At 40.5% G+C, this 15908-nt stretch overlaps 1 protein-coding gene across 1 annotated transcript in view; it reads left to right on the forward strand.

Annotated features, from left to right (window-relative positions):
* The first annotated feature begins 7089 nt into the window (after positions 1 to 7089).
* CUNH12orf56 (chromosome unknown C12orf56 homolog) overlaps positions 7090 to 15908 on the forward strand; it is an 82903-nt gene continuing 74084 nt past the window's right edge. Inside the window, 3 exon segments of the mRNA XM_045829351.1 lie at positions 7090 to 7128; positions 10738 to 10912; positions 10915 to 11048. Of these exon segments, the coding sequence (XP_045685307.1) occupies positions 7090 to 7128; positions 10738 to 10912; positions 10915 to 11048 (348 nt within the window).

The raw sequence follows: 15908 nt of genomic DNA on the forward strand, positions 1-15908 counted from the left end.
GGGGCGAGAGACTACAAGTCCCAGCATGCACCGTGAAGGCGGTGCTTCCGGGCAATGGAGCACCACCGTGCTCCCGGGAGCTGGCCGGGAGGCGTGGTCGCCAGGGCCTGTGGTGCATGCCGGGATGGGGCGTCCAGCCTGAATCCGGCTTGGGGTCCTGGTTCCTTTTCGGCACCAGTTAAAACAACTGTCGAGATCCTCAAGCGCGATCTGTAAAACTGGGTTCGTCAAGATAGTTGGTAGATCAGACTACAGAGATTCGGTTGACGTGGTCCAAACCATGTGTGAGTTAGTTAATAGCTCTTCTGTCGTCCCATATGTTACTCCCATGAGCGCTGAAAATTTTAAATTTCACTCTAAATGTAATATTTGTCATTCATGAAAAAGAGAGCATTCTTAGGAAGTCCTACTTGTAGATTCCTTCTATGGTAGTGTTACTTTACTTATTTTTTCACCGACTTATTAATTTATTAATAATACATCGAGGCAATACAGGCTTAGGCTGCATAGGTTTGAATTCCACCTTCGTGTTCACTAGTTGACCTCAGTTTCAGCTGCGTTACATAATCGGTGCTTCAGTTTATTCATCTGTAAAGTGGAGATGAATCAGGTACTGACCTAAATGGCTTGTGAGGATTGAGTTAATGCAGGTGTTTGGCACACAGTGTTTGACATTTAGGCTTCACTATTGAGATTCAATACGTGTTGAATACAGACTAGGTTGCAGTCACTGGGACTACAGTAAAGAACAAAACTTGGGAAGGGGGAATGGGAAGAGATATAGGATAAAATTAATGTAACAGCCCTGGCGGGTGTGGCTCGGTTGGAGCGTCATCCCCCACACTATAGGGTCGCAGGTTCCATTCCAGGTCAGGGCACGTACCTAAGTTGTGGGTTCCTTCCCTGGTCAGGGTGCGTACGTGGGACAGTAACAATTTAACAGCTACATTTTAGTGACGAATAATGTGCAAGACACTGCATAAGACATTTCATATAGAAAGTATCTTGAATTGTTTTTGCATCAGTTTGTAATTTACTTGCTCAGAATGTCAGGGTAGGACTCCTGTCTCTATTTCAGTGTATCCCCAGAGGGTAGGTTACAACTCAGTAAGCAAATCCTTGCGTGGATTCTTACGTTAGCCGTGTAGATCAACTATGGACTATGGAGGCCAATACTAATCCAGGTCCAAGTAGTTCTAGAGTCTTGAATTTGGCCAATATATTGTGCTCCCTCATCTTAAAGAACACCAAAATACAGTGTATTGTATTGTTGCTATCTTTAGTTACCCTTTACTTTTATAAACTTCATATGTTAAATATCATATGATGCTTATTTACAATTTAACATTATAGCTTATCTGCAGTTTCTCTAGTAACATCGAACCTTTATGGTAGTTCAAATACCTAGGATTATAAAAATGTCTTTCAATTTCATAAATTCACATTACTACAGAACAAATAAGAAAGCACTTGAAATCCAACTGAAGATGAGATGAAAGTTATACTAAACTTGACCACCCCCTATTCTGGTTACCCTGTGCATGAAGAGCAAGTTTCTAATCTCAGACTACTATAAAATGCCAGGTATTAAAATGTTGATAAGTAATGGCTATTTTAAGTTATATATGCTTACACATGGCAATATATTAATGTATTAATTGTAAACATTTCTGAGCATTTATTGTGCACCAGAAACAATTCTAAGTGTTCAGGCATTAATCCTCACAACTCAGTGAGGTAGATAGTATCATTATCCCCATTTTATAGATGAGGAACTGAAGTGCATAAAAGTCAGGTAGTAAAGCTGGGATTTGATAAAGACTAACTGCAACTTTAAGCAAACATAAGCAGTCGGAAGGGTCTATGAGAGGAGTTACGGCTTCTGAAAGTTTTCATGCTCTATGTCAGGGGTGTCAAACTCATTTTCACTGGGGGGGCCACATCAGCTTTGTGGTTGCCTTCAAAGGGCTGAAATAATTTTAGGACTGTATAAATGTAACTACTCCTTAACTGTTAAGGAGTTGAAATTACATTACATTGCCTTTAAAGGCAACCTCAAGGCTGATGTGGCCCCCGGTGAAAATGAGTTTGACACCCCTGCTCTATGTAATCACTAGAACCCTACCAGAAAAACTCTATAATAAAGTTCTATGGTTCTAATTTCCCCTTCCCTTCTCTTCCTTTTCCTTCTATAAATATCCTCCACCAATGCACACAGGTCAGAGTATGCATGTGGCTTATCATGTCTGCATGCACTGGATTGCAATCCTTTTTTGGTGACAAAACACCTAGTCAATATTATTTTTCAGTTGACAGATTCAAACCCATAGTCTGACTTAGAGTCTGTGCTCCTAACCTCTGTCTCTCATATGAAGGCCCATTAAGGATGATGACGTGGTGGTAGAATTATAGTGCTAAGTCGGTTTTTCCTATAAATATGCATATGATGAGTCCCCTTTCTTATAACACTGAAACTTGGTTCTTGTCCTATGTCTTCCCTTTTTTTTAGTTGCCAGAGTACTTGAAATTATTGTGATAGATAACATTTATAAATTTCATTATGGTTTAAAATATGCCTTCAGATATCTTTTCCAATTTGTTCCTCTTAACCTTGTAGGGATAGAGCAGGTATCATCATCATCATCATCATCATTTTTTAAATTTATAAATAAGGAAATCAAGGTGGATTTTAAGTATCTTATGTTACATAGCTAGTAAATGGTGGGCCAGAACCCTAGACTCTTAATTCTAGATGTAAACCAAAATTAATTTTAGACTGTAATAAAGAATAAAAAATGTTTATTTGAGCAAAAGGAACTGCAGCCCTGGAGACACAGGTTCAAGGAGTAACCTAAATTGTGCTGCTGATGGATGGAACTGGAGAGCATTATGCTAAGTGAAATAAGCCAGGTGGTGAGGGACAAATACCATACAATCTCACCTTTACCTGGAACATAATCAACAAAAGAAAAAAACAAACAAAATATAACCAGAGGCATTGAAATTAAGAAGAATCTAACAATAGCCAGAGGGGAGTGGAGAGGGGACAGTGGGAAGAAGGGTTTTCTGAAACTACTATAAAGGACACAAGGACAAAACCAAGGAGGAGGGTGGAAGCAAGGGGGGGGGTGGACTTGGAGGGGGTGAGGAGGAGGGGTAGGGAGAAAATACAACTGTAATTGAACAACAATAAAATAATTTAAATTAAAAAAATGAATTGTGCTGCTGAGACAAAGGGGAGGTTGCCTTTTATAGAGGAAGTTTCCATTCAGGTTCCCAATTAGGTTTCCATTCTGGTTCCTGAATTATGTAAATGAGTACCCAAATTGGTCCACTTCTGACTGGTCCGAGTTGCAGGGTCCTCATTGGTCAGCAATATGTTTGCTGCTTGGTTGTTATAGAGCAATCTGATTGAGGGGGCAGGTCTTAGTCCATTGGTTGAAAGATGAAGTGAGAAACTCCCTCATAATTGTTGATTCAATCTGTGTAAATGAGCAGGAAGCTTAGAGTTCAAACTGACATTCTTCCTGGAATACAGAGTACATGAGAAACGCCTGTCAGCAAATGGCCACTAAGCTTTTTTCATTTATAAAATCTAGGCCCTTGGTTGACCATGGGAAGTACATCTCAGCAGATAATTCCTTCTCAGGGTTCACATCTGTTTTGCAGCCATTCAAGGCTGGCCAGATTCACGTGGAATTTGAGCAGATGGAAGAAAATTTGTGGAGCCATCTGGATATCTGACACGCCTTTATTCTGGGGTGGGGCCATCCACCCGCGCTACAAGCCAAAAGTCGCACTGAGGAAGTCCCAACTCCCTTATATACTAAATGCACACAAAGGTGCCGACACCGACCTAGTTATATTACAGAGCTTCATTCTATGTATGCGTGCCCTTACTCAAGGCCACATGAACACTGCCAAGCCACAGTTGTCTGGACATCTGGATGAGGGAGCCTCACCAACTTCATTTTCCCTACAACATCAAATGAATATTCTTGGGGTCCACATGGTTTTGACTATACCTGTTTGTTTTCTTCACTGCACTCCTACTTTTGCTCTTTTTGAAAAAGATTTTATTTATTTATTTTTAGACAAGTGAAGGGAGAGAGAAAGAGAGGGAGAGAAACATCAATGTGTGGTTGCCTCTTGTGCTCCCCAAACTGGGGGCCTGGCCGCAACCCAGGCATGTGCCCTGACTGGGAATCAAAGCTGTGACCCTTTGGTTCACAGGCCCGCACTCAATCCACTGAGCCACAGCAGCTGGGGTCATGTCAGTGTAATTCTTAGACCACCTAGAAAAACAGAGAGGAAAGGGGAAATTTTTCTATTCTCCTACAGCTGTCTTCTAGTATTCTGCACTTAGTCAGTAATTATCTTTTATTGTTTCAACATTCAGTGCTATGAAGATGACCCCCCATTTTCTACCACTGGTTGTAATTCTGTTCTCCCAACTTGTATGACCAGACTGTTGTTACCGGCATTAGGATTCTTAGGCTTCCCAAAATAAAAATTGAGAGCAGCCATGACTGGGAAGCTCAGTTGGTTAGTGTTGTTCCTATACACCAAGGTTGTGGGTTTGATTCTCTGTCAGGGCACATGTGAGAATCAACCAGTAGATGTATAAATAAGTGGAATAACAAATTGATGTTCTTCTCTTTCTTTCTCTCTCTCCCTTCCTCTCTCTCTCTAAAATCAATCAATAAATTTTGTTTTAAAAAATTGAGAGGAAACCCCAGAGAAATTTCCAGGCAGATTTTGTTAAGATTTTGCTCAAGCACAAGGGAGGCAGCACAGAGGAAAGGAAGGTCCTCTGAGCTGGCCCAGGGGCTGGCTGTGCGTGGCTGCTTTTATAAGCTGGAACCAAGCAGGCTTGCTCGAAAATTCGGGCTTTTTGAAAAGGTGAGCTTGTGAAGGGTTCTGGGGAATGGAATTCTCCATGTCAGGGTGAGGTTCCTGCCTCCTTTTGTCTGGTCCTTTGATCGCTATTGTGCACCTTCCCTGTGAAGAAAAGATGGTGGTGTTGCTCATTACTACCACCCCAGGAAGGTCATATAGGGGCCACATCTTGATGAACCGTGCAAGTGGGTCAGTAGTTTAAATAGGCAGTTTGAACAGATATAAGATCAGCTACCTCTGCCTTTTTGAGTAGGGAGTAGTGACATGCTTGCAGTCAGTTCATCATGAATGCCTTCTGACCAACCAGTGTTAACTTGGCTTCCTAGCCACCGTCACTGGGCCAAAGTCCCTATACTGTCTCACTGTCACATCTATTCTTTCTATTCCTGGTCTTACTTCGTCTACCTTAGACTAGACCTTCATAACTTCTCTCCTGGACTTAAGGAAACATTGAAAGAAAGTTATTCATTACTCCACATAGTACTTTCATAATCAGATATAAAATTTAGATTACACAACCTACTTCATGGGAGAAGATATTCACAAATGATACATCCCATAAGGGGTTAATATCCAAAATATATGAGGAACTCATATAACTTAACATCAAAAAAGAATCCAATTAAAAAATGACAGAGGACCGGAATAGACATTTCACTAAAGAGGACATACAAGTGGCCCTGGCCGGTGTGGCTCAGTTGGTTGGAGCATCATCCTGTAAACCTAAAGGTTGAAGTCCAATCCTGGTCAGGGCCCACACCTAGGTTGAGGGTCCAGTCCCTGGTTGGGGGGTGTTTGGGAGGCAACCAATCAATGCTTCTCTCTCCCTCTCATCCTTCCTCTCTCTCTAAAAAGCAATGACAAAATCTTCTTGGGTGTAGATAAAAATAAATAACTTTAAAAAGGGCATATAAATAGTCAACAGATATATGAAAAGATGATCAACAAATTAAAAACACAATGAGATATCACCTCATACCTGTTAGCATGGCTATTGTAAAAAAAAATCAACAAATAACAAGTGCTGGTGAGGATGTAGTGAAAAGGGAAACCTCAAGCACTATTGGCGGGATTGTACGTTAGTATATGCACGACGGAAAGCAGTATGGAGATTCCTCAATTGCCACATGACCCAGCAATTCGACTTCTGGGTATTTATCTAAAAAAACCCTGAAAACATGAATTAAAAAAGATACAGATACCCCTATGTTCATCCCACATTATTTGCAACAGCCAGGACATGGAAGTAACACAGGTGTCCATCAGCAGATGAATGGATAAAGATGTGACACACACACATAATGAAATCTTATTCAGCAATAAAAAATAATAAAATCTTGACATTTGTGACAACATAGATGCATCTAGAGAGCATTATGCTAAGTGAAATAAGTCAGACAAAGAGAGACAAATATCATATGCTTTTTCCCTTTTCTTAAGATTTTATTTATCTATTTTGAGAGAACAGGAAGAGAGGGAGAAAGAGAGGGAGAGAGACTGGGGCCTGTCCAGTAACCCAGGCGTGTGCCCTGACCTGGAATGAACTGGTAACCTTTCAGTTAGCAGGCGGGTGCGCAATCCACTGAACCATACCAGCCAGGGCCAAGTATCATATGATTTCACTTCTACATGGAATCTAAAAAAATGAAACAAATGAATAAACACAACAAAAGAGAAACAGATCCATACATATAGGACAATGGTGGTTGCCAGGGGGGACGGGACCAAGGAATGGGTGAAATTTAAAGATAATTAAAGTTTAAAAACTGACTATAATAAAAGGAAAAAAAGAAATAGTTTCATTCATTCTTTGAGAATTTGTTGAATGCCACCTCCCTCATAAAGTATTTCCAGATTTCCTCAACCAGGTTTTTTTGATTATTTCTTTGATGTTGATTTTTTAACCACTCTTATGTCATTAATATATTTTAATATGTTCTGTTCTTGTTTTGTATTAAATTTGTGTGGTTATCTTACTCACCTATTAGTCAATTCCTGAAGGCTTAAAATGTATTATCTTGATTGTGTTTATGGGTAATAACTTCTGGGTAAATATTTGTGAAATGTATTCAATTGAACCAAAAATAATATAATTTTTAGCAGATAACTACTGAGTCCTGTATCAAATTCTTAGGCTTCATTTCAATGCTTGTTAAGCTTAGTGCCATTGTCACTAAAAGCTCATTCATGATGGGTTTCTTGGCAGAAAGAAGTCGAAAAATAGGTCGGGTAAACTATGTTTATTGGTTGTAGTCCATTCGTTGGTTTCTCTGAGAGAAAGTGGGTGTGAAGCAGAAAGCCTGAGGCAGAATAGAGCATTGCAGCATTATTTAATAAAAGAAAGAGCTTTTCTTTTTAAAATATCTTAAAAATTTTTATTATAAAGTGATACATACATTTTATTAAAATTTGAATATTCCATAGACATTTAATGCTGAATGTGAAAAGTCCTTCACAGTCCCACATCCCCCAAGAAACAGCTTTTCTTAATCCAAAGCACCTGCATGGTCCTTTTAACTTCATTACAATGCCAATTGATTGCTAACTGTAGATATTTAAATGGTCAATATACATGAATAACAAGTAGAAACAGCAAGAGATTCCTAAATCAGACACTATAAAAATTCAGGTTCTATTTACCTACCACAGATTTCAAGTATCTTTCTAAGCATGCCGTCTTTAGTCTCAAGTTGAGAGATGGGACATTTGGGGTCCATAGAGCCATTGAAAGGTAATTCTAGTTTGAAATCTTTACAGTGTTCTTATGACCTATGGCCCACTAATCACTTCTCTACCAAAAATGCAACTAAAAACAAGTAAAAATGTTTTGTTTGTACGTGTGTGCATGTAGATTAGACTTTTGTCATGCACCTTAACTTAAAGTTTAAAAAGTTAGGCTATGTGCAACAAAGAAGAATTTGGTATTACTTTCTATATGGGAAACCAAATATATGTACCAGAAAATCACATACTTGTTCAATTTATTTTTAGAACACTTATATAGTGTTTATACTCAGGTATACTCTGTACTCAAGTACCTTTTAAAGTACTTTAGAAAAATTGTTAATTCTCATAATAACCCTATGGTGTTGGTACTATTACTTAATTTTACAGATGGGGAAACTGAGGCACTGAGGGATTAAAGTAATTTGTTCAAGGTCATTTAGCTATTGAGTGTGAGAACTAGAATTGGAACCCAGGTCATCTGACTCTGTGCTTACAACTGTCCCTTCAAACTAATTGAATTGACTTAAGGCTAACTCCATTCTTTGGGTGAAAGTTCTCCTGCTTAGGGAGAGAGCCTTAGGGGATTAGTTCCAGGTAAATAATATTTCACTTCTTTTGATAGTTTTATCAAGAAACATCTATTAGGTGCTTGATTATACAGGATATGTACCAAATGCTTCTTGAGTTTGGACAGACTTAGAAGAATAAAGAGGAAGTTCCATCTCGGGTGTATTTGTTAACTTTACTAAAAGAGAAGGGACTATGGATACTTTGCATGTCTATAGTGCTCTTAGAATTCATACTCATTGCCTTTGCTCCTCACATGAACTCTTTGTTGGCAGGGCAAATATTAGTAGTTTCATTTTAAGGATGACAAAATTTGAAGCTTGAAATTGTTCAGTGACTGTCCAGATAGTGAGCAACAAGGTCAGCACTCGAATCCAGTTTTCCTGACTCCAAGTTCAGTAATCCTCCTCCTGTATTAAAGTCCTTTCCTGCAACCTGAACTTTGCTGTTTCGCTGGCCACAGTGCAGAACACCAGGTGCCTGGAAACCAGAATACTGCCTTCTCTGAGTGCCACAAAGTTAAAAGTTTAACCGAGGCCATTACCCACCAATCCCTATGTTAATTCCCTTCATGTGCTTCATCTTAACCTTTGTTAAACCTATTGCCCTTGTTACCAGAAGCTCAATTTTGATGGGCTTTCCAGGCAGATAGCTCAGGTGCACTCTTTCCTGCAAAGTCTAGACATTCTGTTTCTCTTAGTCCTGGGTATGAAGCCTGAGAGACACCTAACAGCGGCCTGGGGAGAGGCCTTTTCCCTTACTTGGGCCTCAAGTTCCACCTCTGATATAGCCATTTCTGTCATTAGCTCTTGTGAGATGTGGCTATTTGGCAAAGCACCTTTGCCTTCTGTTGGTTTGAGGTAACAAACTCTGTCTAGAGTGGTTTATACAGGGAATAGTCTTTATTTTAGAGGAAATAGCCATGCTTGTTGAGTTCCCTTTTCGTTCAGTTACGAAGTTCTGAGAAGTCAGATGTATGATCAGATTCTAAGAAAACTTTAAATGTTAGGTCATTTAAGATTTTTATCAGCAGGTGGCACTGCTCTCTTTCCTCACCAAATAGTCTCTCCCAAAAAACACTTGCTTTTTCTTTGTTGCTTTTGAATTCCTTAGGCTTGTTTAGCCAAACACAAACATTTCTTCTGAGTTCCCTTTTGTAGCAATTTAGTCTACAATATCTGTTTATGCGGTTTAATTTATTTATACCCTCTCTACGCAAAGGATTTGAAATTGCTTACAACATACAGTATATAAGGAAAAGGAAGATAGAACTTGCAATAAAGAATATATAATTTGATTCTGGGTTGTGGGTAGCTGGAGAAAAAAATACACACACACACCGTATTTTGTCATGAATAATGCACACTTTTGCCCAATTTTTTAGGGAAAAATAGGGATGTGCATTATACATGCACAGCGCTGAAATGTGGGTGTGCATTATACACGGCGAAATACCAGGCCTCTGGGTAATGACTGTTTTAGGATTTGAAATTAAAATGAATGCTCTCACCTAAGATTAAGCAAGTTTCTGTTGTATTCTTCTCATCTCTCTAACCTATTTTATAATATTATTCCTTTTTAGCCTGGTTGGCGTAGCTCAGTGGATTGAGCGCGGGCTGTGAACCAAAGTGTCACAGGTTCAAAGTCAGGGTACATGCCTGGGTTGCAGGCCATGACCCCCAGCAACCGCACATTGATGTTTCTCTCTCTCTCTTTTTCTCCCTCCCTTCCCTCTCTAAGAAATAAATTAAAAAATCTTTAAAAAAATTTTTAGAAAATATAATATTATTCCTTTTCTATCAAAACTAAGCTGTTCTTTTACCACCCTGCAGCCTGTGTAAGTGGCTGCGTAATTAGCATTTCTGAGGCTATAATTTTCAATTTTTCAAGATGCAGGCCTAACCCATTCATTCATTCATCCTACACAGATTAAGCTCCAACTGTTTCCAAGGCCTTGTCCTGGCTATTGAGACCACAAATACACCCATTAGGTAGTTTTGGCTGTGCCCAATTTATGATAGGATTCTCTTCTCTCAGAGAGTTTGTAGCTGGTTGGAGAAAGAAGACCTATGCTCATACTCATTAAAATTAGAGAGCTATTGCAAGCAATGTTATAATCAAATGCTAAATCAATAGGGATCTAGGATTGTTCTGCCTATATAAAAAAAAATGAATCGGTAAATTTCATCTCATTCAAGTTTCTAACGGAAAACCAGAATGAAACCGCTGCTTCAGTACAGTAAGGAATGGCACGGTCCGCAATGGCTGGGGTTATTGGGATGGGGGCACTCTGGGCGGAGGGCCCCACGCAGCCCTGACGCTTGTCAGTGGTTAACTGGAAGGACCAGCAGCTCACCACCACCCAGTCCCCGCCCCTGCCTCCACCGCACTGTTGTCGGAGGCTGGGGCAAAGATTGCTGGGGAGGCCTCCAGGGAGCCACCCTGCCGAGTCGAACTCCAAAGCTGGGGGCCCAATTCCCTGCACTCGAGGTGAGGGGCGGGTGGCAGGGGCTTCGTGGAACACGCGGGTTCCACCAAGGGTAGCGCGCAGGCGGGGCCGGGCTAAACGTCCAAGGTTCTCCGCACTCCGCCCCTTGGTCCTGCAAGCCCAACCCGGCAGGGTCCAGCTTCCCAGCGCGCTCGAACAGCCACCTGGACCCGTTCCTGCTCCAGCATCTGGCGCCCGAGGTCTACAACGCCAGCCGCGTCTAGGAACCATGCATGTGTTGTCCGACTCTGAGAATCACTCATTAAAGTACTTGGTCCTCTGTTACCAGCTCATCTACCTGACCGAGACCTCACCCAAGTCCAAGTGGCAGGCCGTGGTGCTGCAGGAGGTTGTGGCCATTGATCTGGTGAGCAGCGTGGGTGGGCAGGCGGGTTTGTGAGAAACTCCTTCTTCGGCCCGCGCCCCGCCCCAATTCCAGCCCTCCTGCACCCGGGAAGGAACAAGAGGAGGAAGACTTTCCTCTTCCTCCCTGGACTCTGGAACTCTCTTTAACTTTCTTCAGTACTAGCAGCCACATAGGGAAACTGTGGATTGCTTGTGCACTTCCTATACAGATGCCTTGCCCATCTCATGGTGTGTGCCGGTCATTCCTCCCAAATAGGGCTACAGATTTGAGAATATAGCCCCCTATCAAAAGTATGTTTTAAAGTCATTTGTTCTTTCAGTACGTACCTAGCCTGTACCAGGCACTGTGCTACACACTTGCGGATGCAAAAATGAAATAAGTCTCCTTCCTAGAGGCGGAAAGCCATCACCCATGCAATAAATGCCGTGCTATACCTGTCTTAAGTGCTCTCGTGCCTTGTTTACTTGTTTTTTTAATCTCCAGCACGTACAGCCGGTTAAGTGCTCAATATGAGCGAGCGAATGAATGGATGCATTAATAAGATGCGAACAGGGTGCCTGACAATCTCAAGCGGGTCACTTGATCCAAACTGCGCTCAGGTCACGCTGGAAAAACGTCCTTGGCAGGACTGTCACCAGGGTGGAGCCTTGAAGGAGATACAATCTGGCACAGCCACGCCTTGTCCCAGTTTTTAGTGTGCTACTACTGTATCCCCTTTGCTCCAGGAATAGATTTACCTTACAAACCAGCAACAGATTGGAAGCAGGCTGTCTTCTCCGGTTACTGTTTTTCCTCCCTTGGCTCTGTTTGTTTGAGCTGCTCTCCAGGTGTGATCTTTTTCCACTGGGGACTGGCGTCTAGCCTTGTTTATTTTCCCCTCCACTGAGTGTCTGTGTTCCCCCAGGGAGAGGTCAGTCAGACTCTTAATGGGGCTGTTTTGCCAAGAGAAGCAGAGCTTGTGTGGAATAGTCTGTAAGAAGAGAATAAAACTAATGAAAAATTTTTTTTCTCCACTTAAAGTATCTCTGGGGGATAATATCTCAGCGCAAATTTATTCTTTTTTTTTTTTAAACCAAAATGTGGGAAGTAAAACTGCCTTTTCCCCTACTGTCACTATTTCTATTATCTTGAACTAAAATAAAAAATATTGAATTTCCTTTACTAAATTTTTTTAAATTAAATGCTCAGCTTCTTCTTGTGTCTGGCAAACATTTGTTGTTTTGACAAAAAGTAATGATTTTAGGATTTGGTTACTCTGCCCAACAAGAGACAGTCTGCACACGCAGTAGTTGTTGTGTATCTTTCTTTCTGAGCTGCTAGAATCTGAAAAGTACAGTGGAGCTCCGCGGGCGCTCCTCAGCCAAGAATCCTACAGAAAAGTTTACCAGTCAGTATGGTAATACTTCACGTACAAAATTTGCCTTTCAGGCAGATAGATGATTGTGTAATGTCTGTAAAGGTGTAACAAAATCTAAGATTTCAGCACTGCTGATAGAGTTTAACTTTGGGTGAAGTTGTGGTCGGCAGATTAATGACCCCAAAAGATTGCCCTGGGACCTGTGCATATGATAGATACATTACAGAGGGGAACTAAAGGTACAGGTGGAGTTAAGGTTGTTTGCTAATTAACTAACTTTAAAATAGGGAGATTATTTTGGATTATCTGGGTGGGCCCAAGGCAATCACAAAGTCCTTAAAAGTGGAAAAGCGAGGCAGAGGAAGAGTCAGCGGCAGAGTGATACAGCATGAGAAAGACTTGCTGCTTTTGAAAGTGGACGGAGGCCACAGGCCACGGGATATGGGCAGCCTCTAGCAGCAGGAAAAAGCAAGGAACCAAGTTTGTGCCTCCAGCAGAAATGCAGTCCAGCTGACGCCTTGATTTTAGCCCAGTGAGACCCATCTCAGACTTCTGCACTACAGAATGTGAGAGAATACATTTGTGTTGTTCAATGCCACCAAGTTTGTGATAATGCATTGCAACAGCAACTGAAAATTAATACAGTTTTCCCTATTATGGTGCTTTAAAATGGGTAATTGTTTTAAAAAATATTGTTTTAGTGAGAAATAAATATAATCATGTCAAGCACAAATTCCTTAACAATCATTTTTTCTGAAATTTAATAAAATAATTCCGGGGTTATTATTATATTTCATGGCTTGTACTAAGCTGCATTGGATGTGTGAAAATGGGTGTTATGGAATTGCTTTATCTGTTATCAGTTAATAACCATAGAGGTATTTGACCATCATCCCCCTAAGAACACTATGCCCTTACTTAATACCACAATGTATGGAATTTCCTGCTTTCTGGGTTATATCTCATGTAGTTGTCCTCCTGTCCACGCTAACAAAAGGCCAGAATTTGGATTGGGTACAAGTGAGATTTCCTTTGCATCAAAGATCAGCTTAACGTGCACTTGGAGATCTCAGTAGGCATTTGATGGTTCATCCCCTGAATGAAAGTTTCTACGGTTGCTTGGGCAGAGCTTGTATAAAAGGCGGGCATTTTCCTTAAAAGTTACTTTTGGAATTATTGTCTAGAGTTCTGCTCTTGTGGCATACATCAAAACACTATTCTTTACGTGCTTCTAAGATTAGACACATTGTTAGAGAACCAAATATCTAGAACAGTCTGTGAATTTCCTATGGGTTCATTCCATCCCAATAGCTACAGAGAAGAGAAAATCTCTCAGTTCCAGCAGCTCCAGCCTCAGTGTCTTGCCTTTCTCCTTGTCCTTTCATGGCTGCCTCCTCATTGAATATCTGCTCTCCAGTTATCCCAGGCTCCATGTGGCTTCTTGAACAAACAACAAAGGTACCTTTTACAGCCTGGCCAGTTCGCTTGCAGTGTTCATGCCCTCCTCCTTGTTCAAGGTTGTTCAGATCATCATATTTACAGTCCTTTTTCTCCTCTTCCTTTTTCTTCTCTTGTTCCTCCTCCTCCTTTAAAAAATGTCATAAACATTAGCTCAGAATGGTCCCAGGCTTGCTGAAGAGACCACTGTAGTTTGCCAAATGATCCCTGCTTTCCCCACTTCCATAATCAGATCCTACACATTTTCTAGGCTAAGCCCAAAGTCATTCTTTCTTTCTTCAAATCGCTTTTCCTTGACTGAGCCCATAAATGGCAGGTTTTGGGGTCTGTTTTGTTCATTTCTGTAGCTCTGGTTCCTAGAACACTGCCTGGTACAGATAAGACACTCAATAAATATTTGTTAAATATTCAACACAGTCTGTTCCCTGTCTCTTTTCTTTCTGAATTTATTACCTGCAGTATACACTTGGGCATTTTATACAACATTTGTATTCAGCCTTTGCTTTCCACCTGTGCATAGACTGGGTCAAGTTTGTTAACCTCTATCTGTGCCCCACGTCCTCATCCATAAAACGGAGATAACAGCACCTTACTCAGAGAGGGTTGGAAGGAGTAAATTAACAAGTGTAACACTTAAAACAATACTTGGCACATGATAAGAGCTATATACATGTTAGCTTAATTAATAATCTTTATTCATATATAAGAAGTCAATTAAGGCTCCCCATGGATCTGTTAAGTTCAACATTATTATCCCCTTTCCAAGGCAGGGCATTTAGCTTTAGGAAATTTAGGAAAATGACTTTTTGAGCATTTATTATATATTAGGTGTTTTGAAATACATTATCTCATTTATTCTTCTCAAAAATCTGCCCAGTAGGTCTGACAAATTTATTGCATTCAGAAACAAAATTCCTGATCTTCACCCCAAATGTGTTCATGCCTTAGCTTTTCCTGTTTTCAGAGATAATATCTTCCATTGTCTTTAATTCCGTCCTTCTCTCCCACCTCCAACATATCAGTACATCCTCTTTTTAAAAATGTATTGAGGTAACACCGGTTAATAACATTATATAAATTTCAGGTGTAGGTTATAATTCGATGTCTATATACTCTATTGTGCACTCACAGCCCTATGTCTGGTTTCCTTCTGTTACCGTGCATTTGACTCCCTTTACCCAATTTACCCTCCCCCCACCCCCCTTTCCTTCTGGTAACCACCATTCTGCTGTCGGCATATGACTTTGTTTTTGTTTGTTTTGTTAGCTCATTTGTTACTTTTTTGTTTTATATTCCACATGTGAGTGAAATCATTTGGTTTTTGTCCTAACATTGCATTTAGCATAATACCCTCAAGATCATCCATGTTGTTGCAAATGGCAATATTTCATCTTTATTATGGCCGAGCAGTATTCCATTGTACGTATACCACATGTTCTTTATCCATGCATCCATTGATGGACACTGAGGTTGTTTCCATGTCCTGGCTGTGGTAAATAATGCTGTAATGAATATGGGGTACATACATCTTTACATACTAGTGTTTCCATATTTTTTTGGTAAATACCCAGAAAGGTCATTGCTGGATCTCATGATAGCTCTATTCTTACATTTATTTATTTATTTATTTATTTATTTATTTATTTATTTATTTATTTATTTTTAGAGAGGGAAGGGAGGGTGATAGAGAGAGAGAGACAAACATCAATGTGCAGTTGCTGGGAGTCATGGCCTGCAACCCCGGCAAATACCCTGACTGGGAATCGAACCTGCAACACTTTGGTTCGCAGCCCACGCTCAATCCACTGAGCTATGCCAGCCAGGGCTATTCTTACTTTTTAAAGTAACTTTCATACTAGTATATCCTTGTCCAGTGTAAAGGAGAAAAAAGTTTTCCTCAACACTTTTAGGATCTCGGCTGGGTCTCTAAACCAACAAAGATAGATTAATAGGAGAAAAGCATACAAATTTATTTAATGTACATTTTACACAACATGGAAGCCTTTATAAGGAAACAAAGACCCAAAGGAACAGTTAAACCAGTG

This window comes from Phyllostomus hastatus, unplaced genomic scaffold, assembly GCF_019186645.2.
Source record: "Phyllostomus hastatus isolate PE091 unplaced genomic scaffold, TTU_PhHast_1.1 phas_scaffold_93, whole genome shotgun sequence".
NCBI lineage: Eukaryota > Metazoa > Chordata > Mammalia > Chiroptera > Phyllostomidae > Phyllostomus > Phyllostomus hastatus.